Source organism: Gadus morhua, chromosome 20, assembly GCF_902167405.1.
Source record: "Gadus morhua chromosome 20, gadMor3.0, whole genome shotgun sequence".
In the NCBI taxonomy this organism is placed as follows: domain Eukaryota; kingdom Metazoa; phylum Chordata; class Actinopteri; order Gadiformes; family Gadidae; genus Gadus; species Gadus morhua.
The window spans coordinates 16,657,006-16,672,005 of NC_044067.1; the positions used below are offsets into that span (position 1 = coordinate 16,657,006).

Genomic DNA, 15,000 nt, shown 5'->3' on the forward strand with positions numbered 1-15,000 from the left:
TTTTGTCGCACAATTTGAATCAAATCATAGCAAAGTTTTTCAGCTGACATATGATCTTGTACATGTGTCCATGCGTTAATGTGTCTGTGTGTGTGTGCGTGTCAGCGCATTGGTTGTGTGAGATATGCATGCACTAGATTCCAGTGCATGCATATCTCACACAACCTCCATGGACCTATTAGAGATTCTCTCTAGCGAGCCCTTTCCACAATTACCCGCCTCTCTTTCCACTCACTCTAAACAATCGCTTTGATTGGCTGAGTAGCGTGAAGCACTATGACCTCATGACGTATGTACGTAAGCTGGACAAGGTGCGACAGAGCGGTGTCGGTTGAAAAAAACACTCGTCAATATTATTATTAATTTCTCAATCATTTTTTTTAAATGTGTCACGGTCCAGATCCGGAACGGAGTCCGCCATTTAGTGACCTCTGCACTAGAACACACTATATCATGGGATAGTTGAGTGAGTGAGACAGACAGAGAGGAAGCACATCGATGGGCAACAAAGTTGCTTTTGTCTGTCAAGGCATAGATGGTGTCTTTGTCGTGCCAACGTGTGTGTGTGTGTGTGTGTGTGTGTGTGTGTGTGTGTGTGTGTGTGTGTGTGTGTGTGTGTGTGTGTGTGTGTGTGTGTGTGTGTGTGTGTGTGTGTGTGCGTGTGTGTGTGTGTGTGCGCGTGCGTATGTGTGTGTTTGTGTGTGTAAGTGGCGACACACTCTTTCCTTAAGTGTCTCCACTTAAAGAAAGTAGGCTGTTGCCAAAGGCTGCGTCCTCGTGTGTGTGTGTGTGTGTGTGTGTGTGTGTGTGTGTGTGTGTGTGTGTGTGTGTGTGTGTGTGTGTGTGTGTGTGTGTGTGTGTGTGTGTGTGTGTGTGTGTTTGTGTGTGTGTATGTGTGTGTGTGTGTGTGTGTGTGTGTGTGTGTGTGTGTGTGTATGGCTGCTCCCCTGTATCTTCGTGTATGTGTTGGAGAGAGAGCGTGTGTCTGTGGTTGCATCTCCGAATGCCTTGTGGGTAACAGCAATTAAGTGACCACGACCGTCTGCATGTGCGACACACACACACACACACTCGCACAAGCCCCCTCTGGCTCCCTCTCCTTGGCCTCTTTGCCCCCTGAACCTAACATCTCAATTTCAGCTTACATACACACCCACACACACGCCCACGTATGCACATATGTAGCAGTGATCCAGCGTTCTGCAATGGCCCCCTGTAGATTTAAATAGCCCAGCGCTGCCCCAGACTCGCCAAATAACTGTCTAATAAGCAGGGGTCTCCACAGGTTAACCAACACCACTACTAACGTCTTTCTCTCCAGCTGACAGCTAGCAGCACACTTCGTACTTTCTACTACTAATCAGCATGTGGCTATTTAGCATGCAGGTGACTACACTACGCAACCCGTCTCCAACCTCCCCCCGATCTTTCAACCCTACACATGTTCCTATCCCCATACCACTGTTTTTCTCTATCTCACGCAAGTGCACACACGCGCAAGCAACCCACATGAATAAATGATACTTTGTGTTTTTAATGGACGTTACAAACTGGTTTGATTCTCCTGGGAAACTTTGGGATTTTAAATGGATGTAGAAAGAAAGACAAAAAGAAAGTAAGTAAGCATGTGGAGATGGAAGGAAGGAAGGAGAGAGAGATACGTAGTATATCGAGAGAGGGAAAAGAAGTGGAACAAGAAGGGAAAAAAAGGAAAGAAAATAATATGAAAAAAAGGAATGCTGAGAAACAATCTAATGAAAAAACTGACCCACGGATATCAAACTGAAAATCCCTCACATATAAACACACACACACACACACACACACACACGCACACACACACACACAAACACACACCACGTACACACACCATGTACACACAATAACACACCCAGTCAAACAGCGAGATTGGTACAAAATCTGTTTTTCATTGCTGTGTGTGCTGAGAAAGCACCAGAAAGCGGTCCAGATTCTGAAACAAACAGAGAGCCGGTGAAATATTGATGCTCCAATTCCAACAAAAGGCAAGTTTCAATATTTCTGGGTCCATCGGACAGCGGAAATTCCCTTATTTATAATAGATATGGCTAAAATGTTAATAACAGTGCCGAAATAGAGGAATATTTCTGTCTCTGTGATAGAAATATGACTGTTAGTCTGCCTGTCTACCTGCCTGTGTGTGTGTGTTTGTCTCTATATATTGTATGCCTAACTTTGTGTCCATCTTTCTGTGCCACTGCCTGTCTCTCTGTCTATCCACAGGCCACAGCTATGAGATCAGCTACAAAAAGAGGTCTGATACAATAACAAAGCAGAGGATTCTCTGATCTTGGCTCATTCTGTAAATGTGCAAAAAGCACCGCAGAGATGTAAATGTGTTGTGGTTAATTAGGCCATGGGAGCGAGGGGCGTCCCACAGGGATTATTATGGGAGAGAGGGAGCCAATCAAACCGGTGGAGATGAGGGCTCCGGGTTGAGCCAGTAGACACCAAACACTGTGACTGGCAGAGAGAGAGAGAGAGAGAGAGAGAGAGAGAGAGAGAGAGAGAGAGAGAGAGAGAGAGAGAGAGAGAGAGAGAGAGAGAGAGAGAGAGAGAGAGAGAGAGAGAGAGAGAGAGAGAGAGAGAGAGAGAGAGAGAGAGAGAGAGACAGAGACAGAGACAGAGAGAGAGAGAGAGAGAGAGAGAGAGAGAGAGAGAGAGAGAGAGACAGAGAGAGAGAGAGAGAGAGACAGAGAGAGAGAGAGGCAGATCGACCTATCCATCTGAAACGTACATTATTCATCCACTCTTACACCCTTCTATGCATCTGAGAATAATATTTATTACTTATTTACCAACCCCAACAAAAATAATTCCTTCATTCATCCACCCCGCCACGACCCCTGCCTCTGTCCTACCTGCAGTCCAGCTTCTCGATCTCAAAGTGGGGGTTGAAGTTGAGGACGATGCGCTGTGAAGGCTCGGGGGCGGTGATGACCCACCGGCAGCTCTGGTGGGGGGGGTACTCCAGGGGGTAGCCTGGCGTCGTGATGTAGCCCGCGTCGCTAGCGTCCAGCACGCCGCCGCAGGGCTCAGAGTCTAGCGGGGAGACCATAGGGGAGAGAGCAAGGGTTAGCGGTAGCTCATTAGCATGGTACCGTTTGAGCCGGCATAGGGTTGAGTTCAACTGCAAACGTTGTGGGTGGAATTAGCTCCCGGTATTTCTATGAAACACATAAAGTGAGATTGTATTTTCTTTTGAACTTTGCAAGCTATTGTTATATCTATACACAGATTACAAATTCTAATTGATACTCTTCCAATGTGTCCAATGTGTGTCGAATTCGAAAAACTGATTTTAAGGGGCCAGGCTAATGGTTGGATGATTGACCGCCAGTGGAAAGGAACTCAATTTGAGGTCCCAAAGACAGCAGCCTATCTTTAAGCATCCTTGAGCAATTTGCTCTGACCTCTAACTGCTTCTTAACAACATGTTGCTATATTTTCTGTGAGGTGCTTTGCATTAGAGTCTCTGCTGAATTAATGCATACAAAGTAGAAGGATAGCAAGTATAGAGCCATTTCTATATATTTTCACGTTTCCTTCATTCACCGTTTTCCATGATAAAACCTTATGAACAAATAACGTTTGTTGATAAGCTATAGCCATGTGAAAAAACATAACACGACAGACACCATTTAACATGGTTGCCCCAACCAGGGAAAATAGGCTACAAAGGATCCTGTCTAATCATTCTGGAAGATTCCTCGCTGGTGAACTGATAAAGATTTGACTTATCTAAATTGACTTAAAGGGGTTTGTTGTTTTTCTGTCACGGCTGTATATCTTTTTCTCCCCTCACTGTGCTGGCAGCAGCCCTTCAAACCTTAAATCAATCTATTAGCCGCAGGATTAGCGTCTCCGTAACGGCGGGCTCCTGAGGTCAGCGGGGAAGAATCGGATAGCAGCATAAACAAGCGTTGCTGGACGATGGTGGATAAGGGCCGCGGTTGGTCAGATTACATCTGGAGTGTGTCTGGGTGTGTGTGTGTGATGTGATGTCACATAAAGACTCCCATTCAGTGGCGCACACTCACTCACAGACCCCCCCCCCACCCACACACACACACACACAGACCCACACACACACACACACACACACACCCACATGTCATAAAGACCCACAGATACCGCAATCCTGTCACAGAACGGATACACGTGTCAATGGCCATAACTCAGAGCCCTTTTAGCCAAAATCCCTCGTACCCCTCCCACCTAGCTGGTTAACCCCCATCACATGACATGCAGCCTTTTCATGAGATCACCGCCGCAGTTACGGTTTTTAACTGAGATTGGTCAACCCCCCCGCCTGCGGTTGAAAGACGCTCTGATTGGTGGATGGACGTGTCTGCCTGCTGAGTGGTGGCTTCCTACTGTGTCCTTCCACGATCTGTGCATCTTTTTCGGGATGACAGATCGTGTCTGATGAAACCAATTACAAAACAGGCATTGTGACAATTCATTTTCCGCCACCCGCGCGTAATCCATCCTTACACTTACAGGAACCCGGGAGTGACACGTATGGCACGCAGCGGGAGCCTTCACAGGAAGAATCGGGAAATGACGTGGAGTTGCGATCTGAATGTGAATCTCCCGATATGTGTCTGCTGGTTTATTGAGGGATTAATGAGCTGAACAAAGGGGCTCAGGATTTAGGTTTCCTTGGTTTGTGATTGTGATATCTGTGAATATCTGGAGATACTGTGAAAGTGATGAGTTTGGGACTGTTGGGATGTGTTATTTCGACAACGCCAGTGATGTTTTTGTATTGATCACCAGGGAGACATCGCTGAGCTGCTGAGCATAATCCAACATGTTAAAATGCTATATATAGCCCAGTGTAAACCTACTCTGAGAGTGCACACACTCTAACACACACACACACACACACACACACACACACACACACACACACACACACACACACACACACACACACACACACACACACACACACACACACACACACACACACACACACATCCACACGCTTCATGAATACTGTCCCACAAAGACATATTGACATATTTATATTTAGGTTTCCTTGGTTTGTGTTTATTTTACAAACGTGTTTATATTTACTATAACTATAACCATGAACGTGAGATCATGCCTACACCATTAGACAAAAGTTGGCACTCCCACAAACGCACACACACAGATACACCTCCCTCTGCACGCATAACATGCACGTATATATTAAATCACACACATGCGTTTGATTGGCTGTGTATGTTTCATTACTCCTGTATGTACAGATCTGTGGATCTGAACCCTGACGTTCTGTCGAAACCAGGGTCTGGCGGCAGAAAGTGAGGTCAGAAGAAAACATAGGTTCACACCTTGGTCTCAGAGCCAGCTAGATGACTGACAGATTGGCTTTTGGTCCTGGCCTGCACCACACTCTGTCTGGGAACAATTACTGATCTTCCCCTAATCCTCCTCCCTTTCCCTTTCTCCATCTCTCTCTGTCAGTTTCCTTCTCACTCAGCTTGTTTATTTCTCCTCTCTCCCATTCCTCCCTCCCTCTCTCTGTCTTTCTCTGGCTCTCGCTTTCTGAGAGAATCTGAATCTCTCTCTCTCATATTGTTCTCATGTGTTTATCATCACCACTTCCCTTCTGTCTAATCCTGGCTCCTGCTCCTCTCTCTCTCTCTCTCTCTCTCTCTCTCTCTCTCTCTCTCTCTCTCTCTCTCTCTCTCTCTCTCTCTCTTCTTTCTACCTCTCTCTCCCTTTTCCTCACTGTCCTTTCCATCTCTCTCTCTCTCTCTCTCTCTCTCTCTCTCTCTCTCTCTCTCTCTCTCTCTCTCTCTCTCTCTCTCTCTCTCTCTCTCTCTCTCTCTCTCTCTCTCTCTCTCTCTCTCTCTCTCTCTCTCTCTCTCTCTCTCTCTCCTCGACCTTCATAAAATCAGCTGGCTCGACCATCATGCCCATCTTCTGTTTCCAGTTGCCGTGGTTATGTAAGCCAACCCAGTCCTACAGAGTAACAGGTCAGACATAACAAACAGCCGTTGAGGTAACCACCAGAACATTCTCTAGAAAAATCATCCGGCCAATCAAAAGGCCATACGCTGGTACTCAGCCAACCACAAAGAGGTAGAGGTAATCAATCAGATTACATATTGTCTGTCTTGCTGTAATTGCTGCTCCTCTACTCTTTTCTCTCCGCTCATATCCTCCCCCCAACTTTCTTCTTACATCTCCTTTTTTCCTCTCTGATCTACCACTGTCTTATGAACACACACACAGGCACATATGCACTCACGCATCACCTCCCTAAATGATCACCTCCCTACATTACAGGAAGTAACACAGCCCAGTTGATTAATGAGTAGATGACATCACGTCCTGCTGACGTTCGAGTCTGACCGAAGGAGCCACCGAATGTGATTCTTCAGCGACAACATCATCCGTCTGCTCACCCCGAGACGAAAACACACACACACGCACACACACACACACACACAACACACACCACACACACACACACACACACACACACACACACACACACACACACACACACACACACACACACACACACACACACACACACACACACACACACACACACACACACACACACACACAAACACCTTCACACGCACAATCACCCAACCAGGTCAAGGCCAGGATGCTAAATCACCATGATTTACAGGAGCAGCATCGAGTCATGTGGGACGTGAAAGAGAAATGGCAGGGGAAAAAGAAGCCTGTGTGTGTGTGCGTGTGTGTGTGTGTGTGTGTGTGTGTGTGTGTGTGTGTGTGTGTGTGTGTGTGTGTGTGTGTGTGTGTGTGTGTGTGTGTGTGCGTGTGTGTGTGTGTGTGTCGATTGTATATTATTATTAATAACATGCTGACAAAACCAACATTTCGCAGGATTCTACAATAACCATGGATCGATTTGGCAGACGCTTTAATCCAAAGCGATTGCCAGTGAATTTTAGGGATTGGTCATGAAGGAGCAGGTATGGGGTTATGACATCAAGGATGCACACCAGTAGCCGGAGGAAACTGGGTATGAAACCCAGAAGGATTCTTCTTGGATTCAAACAAACAAACTGACCACAGTATACTTTCACCCATGTCCTTGCTAGTATTAAATCAACTGAGATGAGGTGTACTTTACGTACTTTATTAATCCAATATTGGACATAAATATATCCCCATCACCACCGGTAGCAGTATGGCAGAATCCTCTCTCTCTCTCTTTCTCTTTCCCACTCCAGCTCTCTCTCTCCCTCTCTCCCTGCATCTTGCTCCCCATCTCTCTCTCCCTCTATCTCTTCCTCTCTCTGCCTTTATCTGCCTCTCTCTCCCTATCTCTATGTGCATCGCTCTCCCTCCCTCTCTCCCTCTCTCTCTTTCTCCCTCTCTCTCTTTCTCCCTCTCTCTCTCCTTCTCTCTCTCTCTTCCTCCCTCTCTCTCTCTCCAGACCAGAGGTGAATATCAACATCTTCTCATGGTTATTTATTCTTCTACTAGCGGTGTGTGATCTGCAGACCACTGCATTCTGATGTCATATATTCACACAGGGGCACACACAATACTACACACAGCTACTACAAAGACACAGATATTCACCACTTAGCCTTACTGGGCTCTGAATGGCTTTAGACCACACACAGACACAAAGACAACGTATATACACACACACACACACACATGCACAGGATAAACAGAGGTAAACGCTGCTAAGCAGTAGCAGGTCACTGCATTATTAATGTCTCTCTGCCACGTTTAGCATCTCAACCTGATAGCTCCAACTCAGCACATTCCACCAGACACACACATACACCTACACCTAGCTCACACACACACCTAAACACACACACAAACATAAATACACACACACACGCACACACACACACACACATACAAACAAACACAAACACACACACACACTCACACAAACACACTCACTCTCACGTACACAAACACACACACAAACGGAATCACACACAGACACAGATAAACACAGACACACACAGACTCAAACACACACATGCTAAATATTATATCAATATATAAATTCCCACAAGCTTCTGCTTTCCATCCAAACTGAAGCACACACATACAAACTGAGGAGAACAACTTCTGCATTCCCCAATAAAGACTATTTCCAAGAGCACACAGATAACCACACACACACACACACACACATACACACAAGTCTGCAAACAACAATATCTCAGAATATGCACCTAGATTTCGTACATTTATTGCCCTGAAATGCAAATGATTTGACCTTGTTTTATAAGAGCTGATACAGATTATCTCTTCATGAAAGAAGGGAGATTGTTTTCCTCTGAAGAGACACTTTCCAGCCTGTCACAACACGTTTGTTTCAGAAAATCTTGTTAATGCTACTGGATATAAAATACATTCACTGCTATTTGCCAGAGCTTTAGATCAATAAAAGCATTTGTGTGCGTGCGTGTGCATGCGTGCGTGCGTGCATGTTTGCCTTTTTTGTGTGTGTGTGTGTGTGTGTGTGTGTGTGTGTGTGTGTGTGTGTGTGTGTGTGTGTGTGTGTGTGTGTGTGTGTGTGTGTGTGTTTGTGTGTGTGTGTGTGTGTGTGCGTGTGTGTATATGTGGGTCTAGGAATGCACATTAATAGCTGTCCAGTAAAGAATAGGATGTCAGGAGTACAGACGTGCAATCTGCGAGGCATAGAAATATGTGCAGGATTGGGCCTGAGGTGGATTGCTCGACTCAAAGCTGAATACCGTTTAGACACGGAACCAAGGAGCAGAGAAGGGGGGGAGAGAGGCAGGAGGAAACGAGGAGGAGAGGAGTGGAACGGAGTTGAGGAACAGAGGGAAAGAATGAAAGGAAGAGGAGAGGAGGAGTGGCAGAAAGAAGTAGAAAGAGGGGAGAAAACCAGGGCAATACATCTGTCTCTCATCAGTTGGAAGGAGAAAGTCTGCAACAGACCAACGCACCCACACATAAACTACCACACAAACACACACACACACACACACACACACACACACACACACACACACACACACACACACACACACACACACACACACACACACACACACACACTCACACACACGCACACACACAGACACACTTTCGGTGCACGTACAGGTGTGGCTGTCTTATTGGCCAGGTGCATTGCATTGAAAAAAACAGAAAAGGTGAGAGGGAAGTTATGAGAGAGTGAGGGAGAGACATAGAAATTGAGAGAGATGTCAAGAGATAAGGAAGAAAGAGATCGGCAGATGAGGACATGGAAATAAAGACATGGGAGAGGAGATTGGGATTGGGAAGGAGGGAAAAGGAGAGAGAAAGAAAGGCAGGGATAGAGATATGGAGCTTTAGAGGATAGGAGCGAGGGGTTAGTGCAGATCATTACAGAGAGAATAGTGGTAGGAGAGAGAGAGAGAGCAACAGGAGGCAAGGGGAGACAGAAGGTGAGAATGACATGATAAACAAATGAGAACAATTTGTGTGTGTAAGAGAGAGAGAGAGAGAGAGAGAGAGAGAGAGAGAGAGAGAGAGAGAGAGAGAGAGAGAGAGAGAGAGAGAGAGAGAGAGAGAGAGAGAGCGAGAGAGAGTGAGAGGGAGAGAGAGAGAAAGAGAGAGAGAAAGAAAGAGACTGAGTGGGGGAGAGAAAGAGAGAAAGAGATACTACAGGGATAGAGAGAGATTGTAAGAACAGATAACAGAGAGAGAGAGACATATTACGTTTCCCAAACATATGACACATTAACACGGCGAATAGCCCACTGGTCCCAATGCATTAAAACGATTCATATTAAAATAAATATTAATACACATCCCCACATGCACACAAAAACACACAAACCAAGAACATACACCAACTGAATATTCCTAATTTGTTAAAGTAATGACTTCATATAATTACTTCAGCCATTATCTATAGCTACACACATTACCCCCCCCCCCCCCCCCCCCCTCCCAGCCCCCACTGACTCTCCCTCTCACACACTAATTACTTTGTCATTAGCATTGACCACTGAGGAGGGCGCAAGCAAGCTAACAGCACTAGCATGCTAACCATTTAGTAATCACAAGATAACCCTCATTAGAACATGTCTGGACCTGCTAATATAGTCTCCATAATACAGAGAGAGAGGGGGGGGGGCTAGGGCGGCTGGGGAGAGAGAGAGGGAAAGAGAACAGAGACAGGGAGAGAGTGAAGGAGGGGGGCAGAGAGTAACAAACAGACGGAGGGAGGGGGTGAGAGAGGGAGGGGAAGAATAAGAGCGAAAGGGGCGGAAAGAGAGAGAAAGCCTGAGGGGGAGAGAAAGAAAATTAGGGAGGGGTGAGGGCATAAGAGATAGGGGGAGAGAGAGTTAGGAGGGGGAGAGAGAAAGAGAGAGAAAAAGGGGGAGGGTGTGAGAAAGAGGACTGTTATTCTTATTTTTATTAATTGAAATTATTATAGCAATTATGACTATCATTTTATTGCTGTTGTTTACGAACAGTTGTTATTATGTTTTTGCAATAATTGATTTATTGAAAGGCCAATAAAACAATTGGAATTTAGAGAGAACAAGTGAGAGAAAGAGAGAGAAAGAGACAAAAACAAATAGACAGACAGAGAGAGCGGATATTCAAGCAATAATACATGCAGTACTTGTGTTATTGTGTGATTCTACTGGTGGAAATGTGTCACATCTGAATCATAAAGCCATGATTAACCAAGTGTATTCCGCTGCAACTGGTTTCATAGAGCTTGAAATATGGGAGTCTAAGTGGTGTTAGGGGAACTTAAACACAACTCAACAAATTAATGTATAGAAAACAGAAAAACACGGCCAGTGTTGCTGTATGTCTAACTAACGCCTGAAGACCGTTTTTACAGGTTAAACCATTACGCATTACAGGCCTTACTTCCAACAATGTGTTACCTAGGACCCCTGAAGGCTAACACGCTCTCTCACACGCACACACGCGCACACACACACACACACACACACACACACACACACACACACACACACACACACACACACACACACACACACACACACACACACACACGTACACAAGCACACACCGCAAAAACACATGCACACACAAATTGAAAAAACAACAACAATATCCATTGGACCGGAGGTTACCAATGTTGACTGACTACAAGGCCGATTGAACTACACGGGTGTACTCCATCGAGCCACACTTTCCGACTGGCCCAGCCGGCCTCCTGTCTGCTAAACCTGGGAAAGCGACTGGCAGAGCGCGGGTCGACACGTTCAAAGCGACCATATTAAAACTTCTTTCACAATGGGCTCCTTTCACGTTTTAAGTGCCACACATCCTCCTCACGCAGATTCTCTCCTTACGGCAGCGTTCTGCAGCGCAGCACAGTGTTAATAGCGTTGTGTTTCCCCCTCTTTAAATTCTCGCTCATACGGCTGCCGTGCAGGCCCACAAGCACACGCACGCACGCACACACACGCACACACACAGTAAAACAGCCACCCTAGGCCTGTTGCACGAAGTAGGATATCATAATCCGGACATGATGATCAAATTATATATTCCCGAGATAATAATAATTTAGGCCTACAGGCTGGGTCCTCCGATTACATGTCAGGCTTGTTTTGATTGGTCTGTTAGAGAGAGAGACAGCTGGTACGGAGAGACACCAGTTCTGTCCGTATCTGCCAGACTATGCTGCTATCAAATCGAATAATGAAACGGGATCAAGGAGGACGGAGAGCGCTCTCTCTCTCTCTCTCTCTCTCTCTCTCTCTCTCTCTCTCTCTCTCTCTCTCTCTCTCTCTCTCTCTCTCTCTCTCTCTCTCTCTCTCTCTCTCTCTCTCTCTCTCTCTCTCTCTCTCTCTCTCTCTCTAGTTGTTTGTCTGACTTAGTTATATTAGACCTATCCATAGGCCTGAAATATATATGTGTGCGCGCGTCTGTGTTTGTGATTGTGCACGTGCGCTTGTACGCGCGCGTGTGACAATATGCAACAGATGAACAAGACGTCCGAAACGCGCAATGATTGTAATGTTGATCTTAATCTGAACACGCCTGCGTGTAAAAAAACAAATTAAAATAATAAGCACAGCATGGCGACGAGGAGAAGAGACAAACGGATCATGGAGAAGAGCGTGTTTCAGAGGACCGTCATTCTACCCACGGCGTGATGTGGGATCGGTTGAAATATGATGAGAGAGCGCTCCTTAAACACTTGATCGAGCGGCCAGCCTCCCGTAGGCTGGGTCCTGAGACCCACCAAACGCACGATCACACGTTGGAACAGAGCGAAGAGCATCTCAGCAACACACTGCACTTCCGTGGCGACTTAACACACACTTATAGGAATACAGTGCGTAATTTTAATCGGAGGATGCGCTCGGCCGGTGATCAGGTCGAGACTCTTGAGTTAAACAGGATCGGTGTTACGGTCTCTGCATACGGCATCATCTCTCAATCCGACACGGACGGAGATGATAACGTCTGATGATAACGCCGAGAACAGTCTCTGTCTCTCCTCAGAGGGATCGATGGCGGGATACGGGATGAGATCGGTTAATCTAAGGACAGATGTGAGATGTAGAGCTCGGATCCACTGGAGTGGGGCGGAATGGACATTCATTCTGGACTCGTTTTCAAACCGAAATTTGAGGCTTATAGACTAAAAAGTGAGTGAGAGATCGGATCGCTCTGTTAGGGAGGGAGAGAGGAAGGAGGGAGAGACGGAGAGAGGCAGGGAGGAGGGAGGGAGGGGGAGAGAGGGAGGATCGGAGGGAGGGAGAGAGAGAGGGAGCGAGGGAGGGAAGGGGTAAGAGAGGGATGTTTCCCAATGTCTGGATTTCACTTCGGTCGCCTTGAAATCATAAATCAATCTGAGAGGGAATAACCAAACAATTCTAAAAGTGACTTGTATTCTCAATCTGAACGAAACACCAAACAGAACACAATTAACTTAACAAAACTTATATATATTAACAGAAGGCCGATGTTTTTTCTTCTAACAGCCGTGAGACGCTTTATATTTGAACCACCACTGCGCGCAGTCTCGCTGGCCCAAACAGACCCGAGTGCTCTCCATTCGTAAGCAGCACAACATATAAAGCATAATTTGCCTAGGATAATATGTGATCACAGGTTGTGTCGGTGTGCGTTTATTCCCCTGATAATGTCCATCCTGGACGAGCGGGATGGCGGGGGGGCGGGGGTGGCGGAGTAGCACGAGGGGACGATAGACCCCGGGTAGAAAACGACAACAGGAGCCCCCCGTAGCCTACCCCCCGGTTCAATGGATCACGGGTGAGCGGAGCCCGGTGTAGTGGTGTCAGAGTGCGAGTCGCCCTGAACCTGAGCCAGCCTCCCTGCTACACACGCTGCGAGTTTGTGTCCCCCATCGCATGAACAACAAGACGCGCGCGTTTCTCCGAAAAGATCAGGAAAAAAACAGAACCCAATTTTATAATTATTTTCAAACGACACTGCGAGCACGCGGACAAATAGAAACAACCCCGATACCATCCCCTTCCAGAAAGTACTTCTTTGGACCTTTTTAGCGGGCAAACCATTGCTATTAAGACCTAAATAACAGCTATTAAGACCTAAATAAAATAGATTAAGACCTATATAAGAGCTATTAAGATATGTATAAGAGATATTAAGGCTTATATACGAGCTATCAATACCTAAATAAGAGACATGAATAAATAAGAGATAGGCTATTAAGGCCTATAAGGGGGAAAACCCAACGCAAGAGCGGCCGGACCGCGGTTCAGCACTATGAGACCAACAGGTCTTAAATCCCAGTGGATCTGGTAACCCAGTCCCAGGAACCCCAGTCCCATATCCACTGGGATTTAAGACCTGTTGGATGACAGAGGTGCGAACAGAAATCTAGAGGCGATAACCCCGCCGGCTCTGAGGTTAACGCAGAGGGAGAGGGGGTTAACACCTTCCGGCCATGGCACAGACACACACACACAATCGGCCCACCGCTTGGACTGAATAAGACACAAACACACACTTAACAAAAACAAACTCCGCTCTAGACATGACCGACACATGTCCATGTCCCTTCTTTTCATCCGTACAGAGATGCAAAAGTCACAACAGCCCATTGAAATGTGGATTTTATAACGTGGTTTTTGGGGCGAGAATGCGCAATAACTTGAGAAATTAATCAGGCCTGAGGAATAAATTCGGTAGTGAAAGAGCAAAGCCGTTTTTCTAACTACCAATCTATTCAAGGTTGACAGTTGAGTGTGTAATAACGAATGAAACCAAACTCACTTCCTTCTTGAGCGTCCACAGCACAGGGCAACACCAGAGCCAGTAAACATCCACAGAGCCACAGCGATAAATCCATCTTTCCTGGAGAAAGATCCTCTTTCTGGGCGGACTGGGTCTGGGAGTCAAAATCCCTCACTCTCTCTCTGCCCCCCGTCCCGGGAGCAGAAGCCGGGGTTGAGGGTTGGAAAGCGCCCCGTATCGCTGGAATGAACGAAGTGGATGTTGCAAAAAAAAAGAAAAAAACTGTCTCTGTGTACCAAAGTCACTGCCACCGTATTTTCTCCTCTTTTTTTTTTAGTCCCAATACAATTTTAAGATAGAAAAATCCATTCTGTGAATCAAAGTCTCACAATTCAAACGTGCAGAGGAAACTGTCCTGATGAGGTACAAGAAATAAAATAAACCCAACTTTACCCCCCAGAAAACAGGCTTATCTCTCAGTCCAAGAGCAGAGGTCCGGTGAAAAGTGATAAGGCAGTTTCCAAGTCAGAGCTCAACCCCTTCTGTGGTCATTCCTCCGCAAACAAACCAAACGCGACCAATAAGACGCGCAGTGATCAAAACACACTGAATTAAAAAAACATGAATAAAAACATTAAACTTGAAGACCGTGGGTCGTTTCTGTTGCTGCGTGTAAAAAAACACGAGCTGCAGGTCCGAGAGGAACGACCGTGTGAACTCCTAGCGCTGCAAAGCGGTCCGTTTACG

The 15,000-nt window shown here is 46.2% G+C and overlaps 1 protein-coding gene across 3 annotated transcripts in view; it reads right to left on the reverse strand.

Moving 5' to 3' along the window:
• nrp2b (neuropilin 2b) overlaps positions 1-15,000 on the reverse strand; it is a 98,203-nt gene that overhangs the window by 83,112 nt on the left and 91 nt on the right. For all 3 annotated transcript variants that reach the window (XM_030343030.1, XM_030343029.1, XM_030343028.1), the window contains exons 1-2: positions 14,293-15,000; positions 2,901-3,081 (exon numbers count right to left, since the gene is read on the reverse strand). The exon at positions 14,293-15,000 is cut by the window's right edge and continues 91 nt beyond it. In XM_030343030.1, the coding sequence (XP_030198890.1) occupies positions 2,901-3,081; positions 14,293-14,368 (257 nt within the window). In that variant the 5' untranslated portion in view covers positions 14,369-15,000. The remainder of the gene's footprint in view (positions 1-2,900; positions 3,082-14,292) is intronic.